A 16,251-nucleotide genomic window follows, 5' to 3' on the forward strand; every position below is an offset into this window, starting at 1 on the left:
CATTTACAGTGGTGCCAAACAGATAAAAACCTGTGGTGTGAATGGTTCTCATGGTCTTCATTTGCAAAGAATTGTGTAGGGAAGGAAACAGTTCTTAAAGTCAGGAGTGAAACGATGTCCTATTAGATGTGAAAATCACTGAAAAGTCTCAAAATTTATTGGTAACAGAAGCCTGTGGAGACACCTGCTTTGCTGGACATCAGGTCAATTCCTTAAGGCTTTCTCCTTGCATTTCTTTTGTGAGGAACAGTTTAGATAAGTTGAAAGATTATGTGTTTCCAAGAAGAAATAGGACCCAACCTCTCAATTTCTCAGTCTTCTGATGATGTGGAGTTGATCAGTGATGGCAAAGACAGGACGCTATCGTGGGGGTGGTTTAATTTCTGTGTAAGTCATCTTAGCATTTTGTGCTAAGCACCTAACAGATGGTGTGACTTCAGAGATGCTGTGAGATTACTGCTGATGAGAAAGGTCTTTCTTACTTTCCTTGCTGCTTACCTTTTACAAGCACCTGTGTTGGATCCCTGCACTTCCACTTTTCCCCAGCCCCCAGATTATTCATTAGCTGGGGAGGGTTTCATCTTTCTGCAGGGGTAGAGAGAGGAGAAATGGGTAATTCAATCTGGTAAGTGCTAGACTCCCCACAGGAAAAGAAATGAGACCTTCCTCTCAGGGCAGCAGTAAGAGTCCTGTTAGTAGCTCAGTTGGTAGTGGAACTGTAACAGGTGTGGGTTTTTGAGCAGTATGACCCAAAGACATGTCCCAAAATCTGTGGCCTTGTTTTGGTTTTGCTGAGTCAGTTTTCAACAAAGATGAGCGAGCAGATCTGTCAGATTGCTGTAGGCAGCCACACTAGCTAGTGTGGAACAGGGGAACAAATCTAGCTTGTAGAAGGGGAATAGTCTCAAAAGAATATTTTAGTTGCCTCCACTTACTCATGAAACATGTCATTATAACTGCAGTTAGATATCTAGGAAAACATTAATCAACTTCCAGTCTTAGGAAGGATTGTTTTATTTTTTTTTAAATTATTTCTGGGATCCTGCTGTGCTTTTAAAGAAATGCTTGTTTGCTGGGAAGAGGAGATTTTAATTTTCTTATACAAATCTCTCTCTGTGTGATTCTTTGTTTAGCATTTAAGTGTTTCAAAGTGAAAAAATGCATCCTCTTGGATAATTGTTTCTTATTAATAGTAACTGTTAGCTTCAGTATAGTAGAGTTTATTTGACATTCTTTATGGGAGAACAGTAATGAGATAGAGGAAATACTATATCTGATGGTTTGCAGCATTTCATTGTAGCTGCATTAAGAGTTGTTAGTTTGAAAACATCTGTTGTATTAAAAAAAAGTTAAAAGGAGTTTTTATTGAACCCTGCTTAATGAACTGGATTGTGGTGTCATGTTTGTACTTTCTGTTATAGATCAAACTTTAATCAGACTGGTGGCTTTTTGTGTTTTAGGTATTGAGGGTGATTTATCTCTTGCATCATGCGTGAATACAAGCTAGTGGTTCTTGGTTCTGGAGGTGTTGGAAAGTCTGCTCTGGTAAGTACTCTATGAGGCAGTTTAAGTATGGGGTTTTTTCGAGGAAAAACTTGTTTTTCTCTAATATACTCTCTACTAAAGTGTATTTCTCTATGTAATTGTGGACAAATAAATATAAATGTTAGTAATGACTGCTGAGGCTTCATGGCTAGAATAGGTAGATCCTTTAGTAGGTGCATCTGCATCCATTGGTGCATTCTCACGTGCTTCTGTTTTATGTGTGGTTGGTTGATGGTGGTTGATCAGTCTGAGACAGTGAGGTGCAGAGCCACAGCATTGTGAGATTCTCTGGCTTCAGTAGGTAGCCCAGCCACCAGTCTGTGGGAAATCAAGGTGCTTTGTGAATCTCACACAATGAAATAACTTGCCTGTGTCTGACCTTTGTAAGTCCTGTCTCTAGACAGGTCGTCAGGGTGCTTAATGTTTGATAGCTGTCTCTAAAGCACTAATATTTTTTAATGCAAATAGAAATACATATTTGCATATTTGTAGGAAGTTTAGCATTTTTTCTACACCTTTCCGTGCAAGTGGGTGTATAGCTGTGGCAGATAGATGATTGTAAATCAAAGAGCTCGTGCATTTTAATTACACGATTACAGAACAGTTTAGTCTGACCTAGACAAGAACTGATAAAGTTCACAAAATATGATGTTCGCAGTCCACCTAAAAACGTAACATCTTTCAGTTTAATTGGGCACCTTATCATAATATAAGGTCCAGAGGTCCACTCTTGGGTAAGAAATATTCTCTTACAAAGCAGTTCCTAAAGAAAAACTTAAATGACAAATCATGCTAGATTGTGAAAGAACATCTTCCTTCACCTCTGAGTTCTTTATCTTACTGCAGCATTTCTGAATTTGAATCTGTCTGCTCTGACTTGGCCATTGAGTCTTAAAGTTCCATCTGACTTGTGCTAAAAACATCCTTCATGCTAGGTACACAGGAACAGCCTACTGAGTCTAGTTAAGACTAGTAAAAGCTGGCCGTTCTTTTTTGACTAATTCCTGTGCTGACCAATAAGTGACAGAAGATGCAGTAGTTCTCAATGCAAATGTAAAAGCTATGCAGCTGTATAGTATCCTGGTCAACTAGAAACTAATGCTGATTCTAAGAGTTAAGAATGCATTTATTTAATGTTTGCCTTAATTCTTACACTCCGAGTGACGATGGATAAAGGAAAACAGAAAAGATAGCTTGCTTCATCTAACAGTTAAATAGTTAAATAGGCATACACATCTAACTTTCTGTTGTTTCTTAAAATTTTATAGTTATGTCAATCACTTAATTTGCCTTAAAAATTTAATGGATAACTGAATATACACCTAGAACAGTAATTTGTGTGCGATGTTTACGTAATGTCACTATGCAAGAGAATCTTACAAGAACTTTTGTGTTGCAGACTGTACAATTTGTTCAAGGAATATTTGTTGAAAAATACGATCCTACGATAGAAGACTCCTACAGAAAGGTATATGCAAAAGACCTCTCTAGTGTTACAGAAACTTAAAGCTGCAGTACCTATTGTCAAATATGAGTCATTGCTTGAAAAAGGGTATGCCTGGTAATACCAGGTAACTTAGCAAGTTTGAAATATAAAGGTGCTCTTAAAGTCTGTTTAAAAGGAATAATTCAGGACTGGCTTTTTGATGTTTAAGTATAATATCTTACTGCTAGTCAATAAGAAATGGTAATTTCATTGTCAGAATTGGGAACATCAGTTAAAAAAAAAAAGCAAAATACACTACCATTTCCTGGTTTTATCATATTTATTATTAGTTTGTTTGTGTGTTGGTATCTGCAGGTAGATTTGGACTCGGAGGTGCTAAGCTGCTTTGTTACTAAGAAAATTGCTACAAACGACTTCACACTAACCGTTAGAACACTGGAGGCATCTATCATACTGCATTCATAATGATTTAAATGGTAGATAAATATGCTTCCATTAGATGGGCTGTTGTTTTATTAATAAGTTAACACAAACCTATCATAAATGAACAAGCATTTACAGCAAGTGGCCTGTTAGTTTCTCTCTTCCCGTCTTCAGCATGACAGGCTGAAAGGTTTGATTCTGCTTGCATCATCTTGAATCTCCATATTGCTCACTGTTCAGTTTCACCTGAGACCATGATTAAGATGCCAGACTAAGATAGTTTGTATCTGAACTGCTACCGTTAACCATTTGGTGCAACAGATAAGTTTTTGGCTGTGTCGTTAATCTATCTGTCTGGGTTTTTTCCTAGCTGAGTTACTTTTCAGTTGCATTGATATTCTGATGTAGCTTATCATGTGGCCACAAAAATGCCGGCGTCTATACAAGGGAGGCAAGATCCACAAACCCTAGATAGGAATGGGCAAAAAGACCTCCTCTTTCAGCACTGGACTACATTTATATTGAAATGAAGACGATGTATTAACAACTGTTGCAGTATATAGTCACCAGAATCTCTTCTGAACAGAAGAGGAACTAGTGAGAGCAAAATGATAAATTCACACCTCTTTTCTTTGACTTCATGTAAACTGTATGTTGGAAAAATCCTAGTCTGTCTTAAGTATGTGGGCTTCCAGCCAAAGCTAGAACTCTTATTAAAGAGATAACAGCAAAACCAAATTCTATACAGACAGTTTTTCTGTATTAGAGAAGCAGGAATTTTGGATCCTATCCCGGTGGTTGGTGCAGGCCTTTGCTGGGTCAGGCCTAGTAAATGACTCAAAAAATATTCACAGGGTGATCTAAAGCAAAATATTTCTTTTTTTATATATTTACATCCTTCAGGTCATACTAGATTTATGATGTTTGCTGGGTTAATTTTTCCAAAGACTATTTCCACAGAGCCTAGGAAAGTAAAGCCATCTTAAGAAATTTTGCCTTTTGCTAACTACATTTTTTGTTACTGTGGCTAGTAAATATCTTATTATGTTCTTTTCAGGTTTGTTCCTAAAATGACTAGTAATACCTCTGGGTGCTCATTTCAAGTCAGCCAGATTATTGAACACTTTATGCAGTCATTTTCACCCCCTTACTGTTAGTTACAATTCTAACTTGCTTCTTGAGTAAATTCAAAATTTGATGTGTTGATTCAGCAGCTGCAATTCTATGCTACTAATGTTAAATCTAATTTTATAGTATTTGAAGTTGAGAGGATGTGACTTGTTTGTCTGGAACTAAATAATTGAGCATGAAGTCTTGAAACTTGATGCTTTGGTTTACTCCCCAAATATTTCTTCATAAAGTGAATAAATGCGTCTTAATTAGCTGGATAACTGTGTCAGCAATACATGTTAAAATCGCAGTTATTTTTAAGGAATCGCCATCCATAGGGGACATTTGGGAGGTGTAAGAGGAGTGGAAATACTCCCTTTTTCCATCCCCTAAACTCAAATCCATTTACAGAAGAAAAGTTACAATGCATATATGGAGAATAGGTGACATAAAGTTCTTTTGAGTGCTGATCTGTCAACCAGGAATTTGACATGTAAATGGAAACAAGGAAAGTGTACCAACAACTTGAAAAAAAAATGTGGGTAGCCTGCTCGAAACAGCTTGAGGACACTTTCATGTCCCTTGCTAGCCTCACAACCATTTCTTTGAGGTAAAAACTAGATAAAGCAACTCTGGAATTGGTATAGAAACTTATCCACCTTCTCAAACCTATTTATTGCAAACTTTTCTAAGATGGGTCAATTTTCTAATTAGTGTTCCTGAAGGCTTGTTTTGGTGACACTGCTCTTAGTGGTTCTTGTTTAACTGTTTGCCATGAACTACTTATACTCTTGTTGATGTAAATTACTATTGGAGCATTAGATGACAATTCAACTTTCTAGATTTCAGTTGTGCTTCTCTTTCAATCTGTGATGATCACAGAAACAAGTGGAAATTAGTTGTGCTAGTTGCTGATAACCATCATTACAAATTTAGCAGCCTCCTTTTAAATAATCAAAAATCCCTAATCACTTTGCAAAGTGGTACTTGGCTGCTGATGCTGCATTTGAAAATGTCACTGGGGTTCTTTCAAAGGCTTCTTCCTGCTGTTTTCAAACTTCTTAAGCCATTATGTTGCTTTATGCATTATGAATTTGCTTATAAAAATCACGCAATTTCTGATGTCTTTGGAGAGGAGAGTTGCAAGAGGAAAAATTCTAACCAACTGATCTTTCTCTCTCAACAGCAAGTTGAAGTAGATGCACAACAGTGTATGCTTGAAATCTTAGATACTGCAGGAACGGTATGTAAAAAGGAACTTTCCTAAATACTGACATACAGTGTTAAAACTATCAAAAACTATAGGGATATAAATGGTGATGGGTTTCTTTCCCCATTTTCTAAAGAGTAACTGTGGTCGGTGCATTCATTGGATTAGAGGGTGTCCTTTAACATATTAGTATTTTAAAAATACTTGAGTATTGCAGCAGAAAATAAATTGCATTTCCTTTGAACTTATGTTCTGTAATAGGGGAAACATGAGATTGAGTATTTTTAAAGAGATTTTGCTCCTGTTTTAAGTTTATATTGCCCAGAGAAAATTTAGGCCCACTGGCTACTCAGGTTTGATTTCTCTTGCTGTAGAGAATACAGTCTTTCTCATCTCCTTTTTGTTTTGTGTGTGAGATGTACTGTGACATTGGGATAAAAATAGTATTGCTTTAGTCAGCTTATAGGAGCTCAAAGCACAAGGTTTATGCTGACTCTTTGCATACTGCTCAGGTTTTTCTCTGACTAGTTCCAGAACTTTTGAAACCAGTTGTTTCCTTCATTGATTCCAGTGAACTTAAGCTCAAGACCCTTGGAGTAGTTTAACATGTGTTCTCTGAACTGTAATAGTAATCTGTTTGAATAATGGCTTATTTAAATTCCATATTAGATGAATACTCTGCAAAAATACAGATGGATGGAGTGGCTGTTTTCTAGAAATAAATCACACTTTTTATCTGACATACAGGGAGGGACAGAGAGTGACTGATCAGGCACCAGATAGCCAAGTCACAAAAGCAAGAAAGGCAAATGCTATTCCACAGTCATACTGGTAAGAGTTTTCAAACAGGGAGAAGTCCTGGTGCTCCTCTGCAGTGCACCAGTGAGTCTTTATATGCAAAATCATAGTTGTCACTGAAGTCAAGAAAATGTGACAACTCTATTGAGTGTCTCCATCCTCTAGTCCATCTCCTTGGAAATTACAGTGGAATTTAAAATAGAAAAGTGCCTAGACTAAAAAATGGAGACTGAAAAGGGATGCATATACTTTACGATCCATTTTAAGGAACTATTGGGTGATGGAGAAAAAGTTGGTATGTAAGGAGATATTTGGGAGGAATGTAACTTCTGTAATCTACAGATTACACTGTACCTTCTACTGTACCTTTCTCCCATGAAATTACTCTAGTTTCTGTGACTTTTCTTCCCAGGTTATGGCTGTCGGCAATATCTAGATGTTGCTCAGCCACCCCAGATAGTGTTCCAAACTTCAGATTTCTTTAAAAGCAGTTCTGTTTACTATAGTGCGTATAGTCAAACAGTGAAATATCGGTCAGTTTAACAGGGAAGGGAAGGGGCACAAATGCATTGTACTTGTGATCCATTTGTAACATTAAGTTTGTAGCAGTCTGTGCAAGGAAAGTACAAATTGAATGCAACATCTGTATCTTTTTTAATTACAGGAACAGTTTACAGCAATGAGAGATCTATACATGAAAAATGGACAAGGTTTTGCATTAGTATATTCCATCACAGCGCAGTCCACATTTAATGATTTACAGGATCTAAGAGAACAGATTCTTCGAGTCAAAGACACTGATGATGTAAGCATCTCTAAAAATTCTTAATACTTAGAGTTTTCATTACAGATGTTGCAGTGTATACACACTGTGGTCAGATGGCTTTCAAGCTTTAAATTAAGAGATATATCAACCCGTAGATACCTTACTTGTAAGGTAAACTGGAGAAGTTGTAATTCATCATGTGTTATATAGAGAATTGCTTCATCTCTTCCTTTAAAATATTTTATTTAAAACTGTATATAACCTTATTCACCAGTACTGCACCAAGCATTTCTAAAGCAACTCTATTGTTCTCTTAATTCCTATCAATGAAGGTTTAAAAACACCTAGAGTTTTTCTCTTCAATATCCCTACTGTTTATGGTATTCTAAAAGCACAAAATTAAGTTCTCACAGAAGACAGTATTGTAAACTTTAAATTTACACGTTATGCAGCTTCTATGTTTTTTCTGCTTGCAGTTGTTTGGTCATCCTATTTCCATGCAATTTCTATATGTATCTCTTAGCATTATTAAAGCTATAAAGTGAGGCTAAAACCTTACATTTTATAAACTACTGAAAACCCCTTACAACAGTTGAAGGAAGTGAATACTCAGTCCCCTAATAAAGGAAGGAGGTATTTCAAATGTGAAACAGCAGTAAGAATGCATTCGTAACAGAAACACCTTGTAGCTAATAGCTTTCAGGCAGAATAACTTCCTTCTTGAAGAAAAATTTAAGCAGTGAACAGTTTTTAAGTGTGCTCATCTCATTTAAACTGTGTTTATGCAAACTTTGATGCTTTCCTTACTGCATGTATCTGCATATGTGTCTGCTGACAGCAGACACAGAATGTATTAAACATTTCAGCTTCAGGGAAGTGCATTATGACTTCTGCAAAACAAATAACCCTGCACTTTCTTGACAATAAGTGTTTGCAGGTCTTGTCTATGTTCAGCAGATTTCTTCTAGAAGTCACTTATTACCCATTATCACATATGTATCTCAGAAGGCTAGTATTTAAGTTGCATGTGCCTTTCCCATCCACAACCTACCAAATTATAGCCTTGTTTATCATGAAATTAGTTTTGTACACTAAAATCAAGATAAATGGGATTATATTTAAAATCTTACTTTATGTGGTATATTTATGCTGATTAACATAATAGCTTTCTTTGGTAACATTTTGGTAGTATTTCCTTGGAATTGTATTTCATTTCAGAACACTCCCTCAGTCTCAAAAGGCATAAGCAGAAAGATAATGAGCTTCAAGTTGCAACTTCAGTTTTCATCAAAATTCACAGAAGAAGTTTTTCACGTGCCAAAGCTTAGGCATGACTTGCTTTCTTGGTGGGGGGAAATTAAAAAAAAATAGTTGTAATTTTATAAACCTTTTTTTGACACTTGAATCTGTGAGGAACTTAGCTATGTCCTTAAAACAGTAAAAGGAAAAAAAAATTGGATGATTGCCTTTTCTTGCCACAAAGGTCAAATCAGTGTTTTCTGTAGTTGGTAATTTTGATAAGGTAGCATGTTTTTTTTTTCTCTGTATGCATTACCTTGCTAATAAGAACTGCGTGCGCAAACTGCTCTCGAAAGGTGTGCTGATATGCTGAAAGTAGAGGAATGGTGAAAGGAGCTTTAACATCCATCATCGTGCTACCAGTACAGTAGCATGTTTCCAGTATGCTGTTTCCAGAATTTCTAAACATGTAAGAATTTTGTAGCAAATTCTTCAGTAGACTTCTTGATGCCTTAAACACCTAGAAATGAAGTCTCAGTAAGTCATCTAGAAAACGTGAAATTTGCTCAGTTGGCTGTGTTCTGAATCCTCAAATCATTCCCCTCCACTGCCCTGTCAAAAGCAGGCAAAAAGTACAGTCATTTGAGGATTAAAGTGCCACACAACTGTAAACTTAAGTTGCAGTTAGACCAGAGCTTGATTATTCTGAAAGTCAGAATCCTCTAAGGATTCAGATAGGGGTTTAGGTGTGCATTTACATGATGCCTTCCTAAAATTCTAATTATTTCTTTGCTGGCATTAAATTGGTTTTTAGGTGCCTATGATTCTGGTTGGCAATAAGTGTGACTTGGAAGATGAAAGAGTTGTGGGAAAGGAACAAGGTCAGAACCTAGCAAGGCAATGGAATAACTGTGCGTTCTTAGAGTCTTCTGCAAAATCAAAGATAAACGTTAATGAGGTAAGGCACGTTACCTGTGTTGGACAGGGGTAGCAGGGAGGCAAGGATGGGACACTGTGGTAACCAAACATTTACGTTGTCAAGGAAAAAGTAAAAAAATCATGAATAACATCCACTATAATGGACAAAACTGTACCCTGCTATTGTGAGATGTTTATGTTAAGGGATATATTTATGTTATGATTTGATTTGGGATTTTTTCAAATATATTAATTTTAGTATAATTAGTTCTCAAATTATATTCATATGAATTTAGAATAAATAATTTTTTCATGTGCTATTCCCTAGTTGATATAATTTTTATCAACTGAGACTGTATTGCTAAACTATTTTTTTAAAGACCTTTAAGAGAGTTAAGTCATTAAAAGTAGTTTGATTTAAGTTATTTGTGTTTAATTATTTGAGATGGTAAGAACAAAAACTCTTAAAGGTTTTGTTAAAATTAGCTGCTCTCTATAGAAAAAGGGAGGCAAAAGCCTCTCTACAATGTATCTACTTGTTAAGAGGAGCTAGATGATTGATCAAATGCATGCATTTTGGGGACTTGCCATAACGCATGCCTTTTTATCTGGGGAAGTGCCAGCATAAAGAATGGGATACAAAAGTTTTAGAAAAAGAAACTGTGTTAGTATTTACATTTCTGGAATAGCTTGAATTTTATGATACACCCCACAGTTCATTAGGTCGTGTGGAAAACGTTGGCAGCATCAGTTGAGTTGAAAGGGCCTCTGTGCAAGACTTGCAAGTAATCAAAAGAGTATGGCGGTTTTCAGTGCAGCTCATTTTTTAAATAAGTAATGTGTGTTTAATTAGTTGGGAACTTCTGGAAACTATTCAGTTTTTCTTAAATATAAATTAATCCCCCCAACTGTATAAAAGTCATATGTTTAGTAAACTAGAACTTCCATCAAATACTATAAGCCCTTGTTGGAACATTTTGCTGCTTTAACAGCCAGTGCTTAAGAAACTACCAGGATGGCATTAGTACAAGGACTTTCTTAGTTTAGGAAATATGGAAATAATTGGAACAACGTCAATTATAAATGAAACAGATGCTGTTGAATTGTAGTATGTTGACTTTTCTTAAAATAACGTTTCAAAAAAATGATGTTCTCATTAGAATTCTAGGAAACTCAAAGTGTGAGAGTCCCATACATGAGTTACTTTTCTGAGAAATGTTACGCTTTATGTCATGCTGTAGTTCTAGGGATGCTGAATTGATTCCTTAGATACCAGTATTTTAAAGTATCTGGAATAATATCCTTAGAGTGATTTGAGTTAGGAGAGAGCCGTGATCTGTTTCTTGACCTCAGTGCTGAACTGCAAAATAATACCATATAGTAGTTGATCACTGTGGCATTTGTCATGTGAATTCAGATTAATTTGACCCAGAGATTAAACGGCTGCAGATTATAGATGCCTTTCCAATTTGCTTCACTGAAAGTAGAAAACCCTTGGCAGACAATTATCTTAAACAAGAGAAAACCCCAAACAGTTATTAATTAAGTATACAATTTAACTTTCTAGCTTTGTGATAACTAAATATTTAGAGGGGTTCCTGAGCATGTGAGTACATTATGTGTGAAGATTCAAGGCTTAAGGTTGTAAGAGAAATCTCTTTAATTTTAATAACCCAACTGATTTTTATCTTCTCAGATCTTTTATGACCTTGTGCGACAAATTAACAGAAAAACTCCAGTGCCTGGAAAAGCACGCAAAAAGTCATCATGTCAGCTACTTTAATACATAACTGTACTGTAGCTCTGAGCCAGGTAAACATTTTAAATTTTCTGTTGGCTATTAAAAACAAAACAACAAAGAAGAAACCCTAAACAGCTGTGGTAGCTGCTGATGCAGAACAGCATTGAAAATTATTGATTTACTTTATCATAGAAATGTTTATGGTCTTTATTTTGCCATTTCAAAGTCAGAACTACAAATATGTGCAAGATACACTGTTCACATTAGTATCAAAATTTTTTTCAAACTTTAAGGTGTTGGGAGAGCTCAAATTAACAGTGTTTTGATACTTTCGAGTTTTAGCTTTTGGAAACAGTTTTATTTTTTGAAGCCTGGTAGAATATGCTGCAAGAGCTCAATTATCAGGAATGCACATGGTACAGTATTGCAGTTTGCACACTAAAGTGTCACTTCCTGCTTTGAACTCCTGCATGCATATGCTTCTGTGGTGTCATAGGAATTTAGCTTCCTTTCTTGAGACTGTATGGGTATTTTGGAGGCTGCATTGTAATTAGTACATTTGGAAGAGAGAGGTGAAGCAAGCATTGTAACACTCCAAATATTTGACCTGGAGCTATTGGTTACTAGATCAACTTCTTACTCATTTTCAGTCAGCAAAAGTTCTACATGACTTAATCTGTACTCAGAGAAGGCTGCTGAAGGATCAAGGAAGCTCCACCTTGTTCTTTAAGCAAGCCTTTTCAGAAGTTAGTCAGCAGGCATGAATTTTTTTCTGCAACTTGTTCTTGGGCAGGTTGTTTTCCTCTTTTCATCTCCAAGCCTTAGTATGGACAGATTGATGGTCTGTCTTGATTGACCTGATGTTGGGCAAGTTGCCTGTTATCTCCCTTCCCTTCAGTTTTATTGAACATGTGGTGGTTCAGTTGCTTCAGTACTATGATCTATTATTTTGTTATCTGATAGAGCTATTTGAGATACTGGAGGACTCTGGTAGGACATCTCACTGTCAGAAATTGCAGGCTTTTATTACTTATCAGGTAGTGCTGTGTTTAATTCCTTTTGATAAATTAAAAATTCCTTAATTTGAACAGCTTTGATCAATGTAAAACTGAGAGGGTTCCAAACATTAGCTGAGAGTGGCAGAAATGGTTGCTTCATTTACGTAACAGGACTTTTGATTCAGGGGCTTTGATCCTTCAGTTGTGTTTCTGTTTTTAAAGCCACGGGAACTGTCATACAGGAAGCAAAACTAGGCTCCCCAGTCAAATATTACTTCCACAATTCAGCTTGGATTACTACATGTATCCTAATCCAGTTAGGATAATAATTGAGATAGTATGTTCTTTGTATATGTACAGTAGAAATTACATTAGTTGAGGAGAAGTGATAAGGTTGTTTTCTGTGTTTGCTATGAACTTTGCTAGTTCCTGCTTTGGTTGTAAGGAGCAAGGATGGATAGTTGTTCTTAATACTAACCCCTTGTTTTGTTGTTACAGGTCTGAAGAACTGTTGCCCAATTCAACAGTGCCAGCATTCCAACTTTATTAAACCTACCAACATCTTAAATGGACTTTCCTGTGGTGGTACCCTTTAAGAAATGGATGAAAGCTACATCAGTTTGCACATTCTAATCACTTTCCAGTGTCATGAGAGATTTTTACTTCTAAATATTCTATGTATGCAACTGGTAAAACCAGAGCCTACATCCAGTATTACTGATAAGAGACATTGTTCATCCACCAATGTTGTACATGTATGAAAACTGTGTACTGTATACTTCAACAATCCCCACTTTCTATTGGAGAGTACAATAATGTAAATCCTAAAAGCACCACTATTTTAGCATAATAAAAGAAAGTCCAAAGAGCTCCTATATAGACTACTCCAGATAACTTTGCTTCATCGGTATTTGTAGCTTATTGTAACTTTTTTAAAGAAATACAGGATCATCATCATCATCGTATTGTACAAAAGCGCTTTGATTAACACAACGGCTATATAGTTTTTTAATTTTAGGAAAAACCTGTGGAGACAGTGACCTAGTCTTTAAGAGTCCTTTCAGTATAGCGTCTGACTAAAGACATGGCCTTTAATATCTGTTGGGAAGGAAATGTCCAGACTTTTCAACCTTTTATTGTATGTTTCCTTTTCCTTGTTTACATAGGGAACAATGTTTATAGTTGTGTGTACAGTGGGGGTCTACAACAAGAAGTGTATATTTTAAAACAATTTTTTAATGATTTAACAATTTTTTGTAAATCATTTTTGGGCTTCTGCAGCTGTAGATTCTCACTGTGATTCCCTTGCTTGCTCATGCATAAGTGTATTTGCAATACCAAATATACAGGTTTAGTACTTTTGCCTGTTAGTGATTGTTTTACATGTGTAACGTTTTGGTTGAGATGTTAAATGGTGGAAGAGTACTGTGGATGTGAATGTGGGAAGTAATTTTAATCATGTGTAATTGGTCACAGGGCCTAAGTTGCAGTAATTAACTTTTGCTGATTTATTTAACAATGCCTTGTTGCTTTGTATGCATTAACGTTTGGGTGTAAAGATTGTGTGTATATCCAACAGGGAGCCACAGTATTTAAATTGACCAACCTAATGTTACAACTGCTTTGAGGTGGCCAAATGTAAACTAAAAGCCTTAATTAAAAGTGGTGCAATTTTGTATGACTTAGCATCAGTAGTTCAATAAATTTGGATTGCCATGCAAGGGCTTGCATTACAGTTATACTACTTGAATGTTTTGTGGTTTAGTAGAACTAGTAAATACTGATTTTTAAATCTCTTACACAGTGCAGAGTCATACATCTTAGAATGAAAAGGAACCCTTATGACTTTGTCTTTTGACAAATACTTGCCATAGATATTTCTTGTATCCCATATGTTAGGGTGGATGAATTTCTGACTGAATTAAATCCTACTTAGTTCTTGACTTGGAATATTCCAAGGTGTAACAAAGAGTCTAATAGAGAAATACCTGTCTTCAGAGGTTAGACTACCAGTGGCTATTTTGGAAACTTAAAAATATGTTGCCTGCTATTTTCCTTCTTTCCAGGAAGAACTGTCAGAATTGTTAAAACTTACTTAATGTAGCTCAAAAAAAAATTATCTCGGGAGACAATATGATTTTTCTGCATGACTAAACCATATTTGTTTGGTTTCAAGGAAATCTGCAGAAGAGCATTCTTGCAGTATTGAGTGTAGAATTTTGCAGACTTGAAATATCTGTTAACATTGTTGGACTGAGAACTGGAATGTGGGGACTGTAGATGATTTCCTGATTTTTGACTGTGCTGCTGAAAATTCATGTCACACCCAAATACTTGGTGTCTCCTGTTACTCTGGCACAGAATTATCAGAGCTTGTTCTAATCCATTCCTGCAAACTCAATCAGATTAGGTTAGCTAATAGCAATAAGCTTTGAGATAGTTTACATTGCCTAAAGTGAATTAAGGAGCCCAGCTGATCCTTGTGGCTAGTAATTTCATCAGTCCATCACCATTGTTTAATGGAGGTAACACACTTCCACCTGTGCAGAACCAGAGTTAAGACTGAAATTCCTTTTCACTTATCATTAGAAACCAGAAGATGTGATGATCCCCATAAATATCACTGTTGCACTCGGCATCCTGCATGGTCCCCAGAGTAGATGAGACCGGAGCACTGGATGCTCTAGTTCTTTTTTCACTAGGTACTTACCTTCTTCCTTGATGAGCTAATCAGTGTTTTTCCTCCCTTCATTTTCATCCTCTGCTTATTTGGGTCTTGTAACACTTTTATGTCTCAGTTGTCCTTTTATCAGTCTTTTTAATATGTTTCTTTTCCAGTAAGCTGTACAGATGGCACTGGGCGGGAGTGAGAGAAAATTCTTTGAGAACATCAGGGGGGGAGCCCTGGTCTGGTCTCAAGTGTCTGCCCAAAGAGTACCATTTACAGGGAACATCAGGCTTTGTCCTGAAAGGCTCTGTACCGAAACATTGTTGGCTGTTCTGTTCCTCAGCATTAGAGGTATTCAGTTGGATCAAATCCTGAGGAAGTAAAATTTTCACAATCTCTGGGCTTTAACATCTAAAGATTGTGCTCAAAAAAATGAAATATGTTCCCCCCCTTACTTCACAACCCCTGTATTTAGAACTTAAGTCAGATTTGGAAAGCTGGGGCATCATAACACAGGTAATACCTAAACCCCAGTATTTTTCTCCTTGAAAACATAGGCAAGCTTCAAGGGAGCAGTGTCCTGGTTGTTAAAGGGAAGATGCGTGACAGAATGATGCTAAGGAAATGATGGACATGAAGTTTAAAGTAAAACATGGAAATTCTCTTCATATCTAAATAAGTGCAGCATAAGAAGCTGTTCCCACTGAGGAAATGAACATCCAGTTCCCCACAGGAATTGGAACTATGTAAGCAGTTACCAATTCTAGAAAAGAATCCTGTCTGCTGAAATTCTTGAATGAACTTTAACATGTCTTCAAGCTAATTGTTTTGTGTACCAGTGCTTAAGAAGCTCACGCTTGAACTACCTGTACAGAAGCAGAACACTTCTCATAAAACTTTGGATGAAAATATGCATAATTCACATTTAGAGAACTAACGCAGTAAGTTTTTTTTCAAATTCGGTGTTAGTACACGTGTTACTGCTTGTAAAGTTAGCTTATGCTTACAGTGTACACAGAGGTTGTGACTGCTTTATTTCCTCCCTAATCTGAAACTGGTATATGTCAATATTTAAAGTCTGACCCTTTTATGAAAAAAGTAATGTTTATGTCTTGAAATACAAAAGAATTAATGGAATTGCACTCTTCATGTTAGCACTCTTTCATTGCAGTATAAATTTCCTCTTATACCTCACCTTGTTCCTAGTGCCCTTTTTCATTCTCAAATTATTCTATGAAGTGAATGTTACTTGCCTAATAGAAGACTGTTTTGAGACATTGGAAGATGCTTTCACATGTCCAAATGAACTACCTGTAAGCTCAAACTACTACTGCTCTCCTGCGCAAGAGAACTTAACTTCTGGGAAAGTATTGTAGAGTTAAATATTA

The 16,251-nt window shown here is 36.2% G+C and overlaps 1 protein-coding gene across 3 annotated transcripts in view; it reads left to right on the forward strand.

The window, feature by feature from the left end:
- RAP1B (RAP1B, member of RAS oncogene family) overlaps nt 1–15,955 on the forward strand; it is a 33,151-nt gene extending 17,196 nt beyond the window's left edge. For 2 of the 3 annotated variants that reach the window (XM_032688068.1, XM_032688070.1), the window contains exons 2-8: nt 1,461–1,545; nt 2,945–3,013; nt 5,712–5,768; nt 7,198–7,338; nt 9,353–9,496; nt 11,153–11,268; nt 12,694–15,955. In XM_032688068.1, coding sequence (XP_032543959.1) covers nt 1,489–1,545; nt 2,945–3,013; nt 5,712–5,768; nt 7,198–7,338; nt 9,353–9,496; nt 11,153–11,239 — 555 coding nt within the window. In that variant the 5' untranslated portion in view covers nt 1,461–1,488 and the 3' untranslated portion in view covers nt 11,240–11,268; nt 12,694–15,955. Of the gene's footprint in view, nt 1–1,460; nt 1,546–2,944; nt 3,014–5,711; nt 5,769–6,482; nt 6,567–7,197; nt 7,339–9,352; nt 9,497–11,152; nt 11,269–12,693 lie in introns of those variants that run through there. The other variant, XM_032688071.1, reaches the window with a different exon arrangement.
- The last annotated feature ends 296 nt before the right edge of the window (nt 15,956–16,251 follow it).

Source organism: Chiroxiphia lanceolata, chromosome 5 (genome assembly GCF_009829145.1).
Source record: "Chiroxiphia lanceolata isolate bChiLan1 chromosome 5, bChiLan1.pri, whole genome shotgun sequence".
Taxonomy (NCBI): domain Eukaryota; kingdom Metazoa; phylum Chordata; class Aves; order Passeriformes; family Pipridae; genus Chiroxiphia; species Chiroxiphia lanceolata.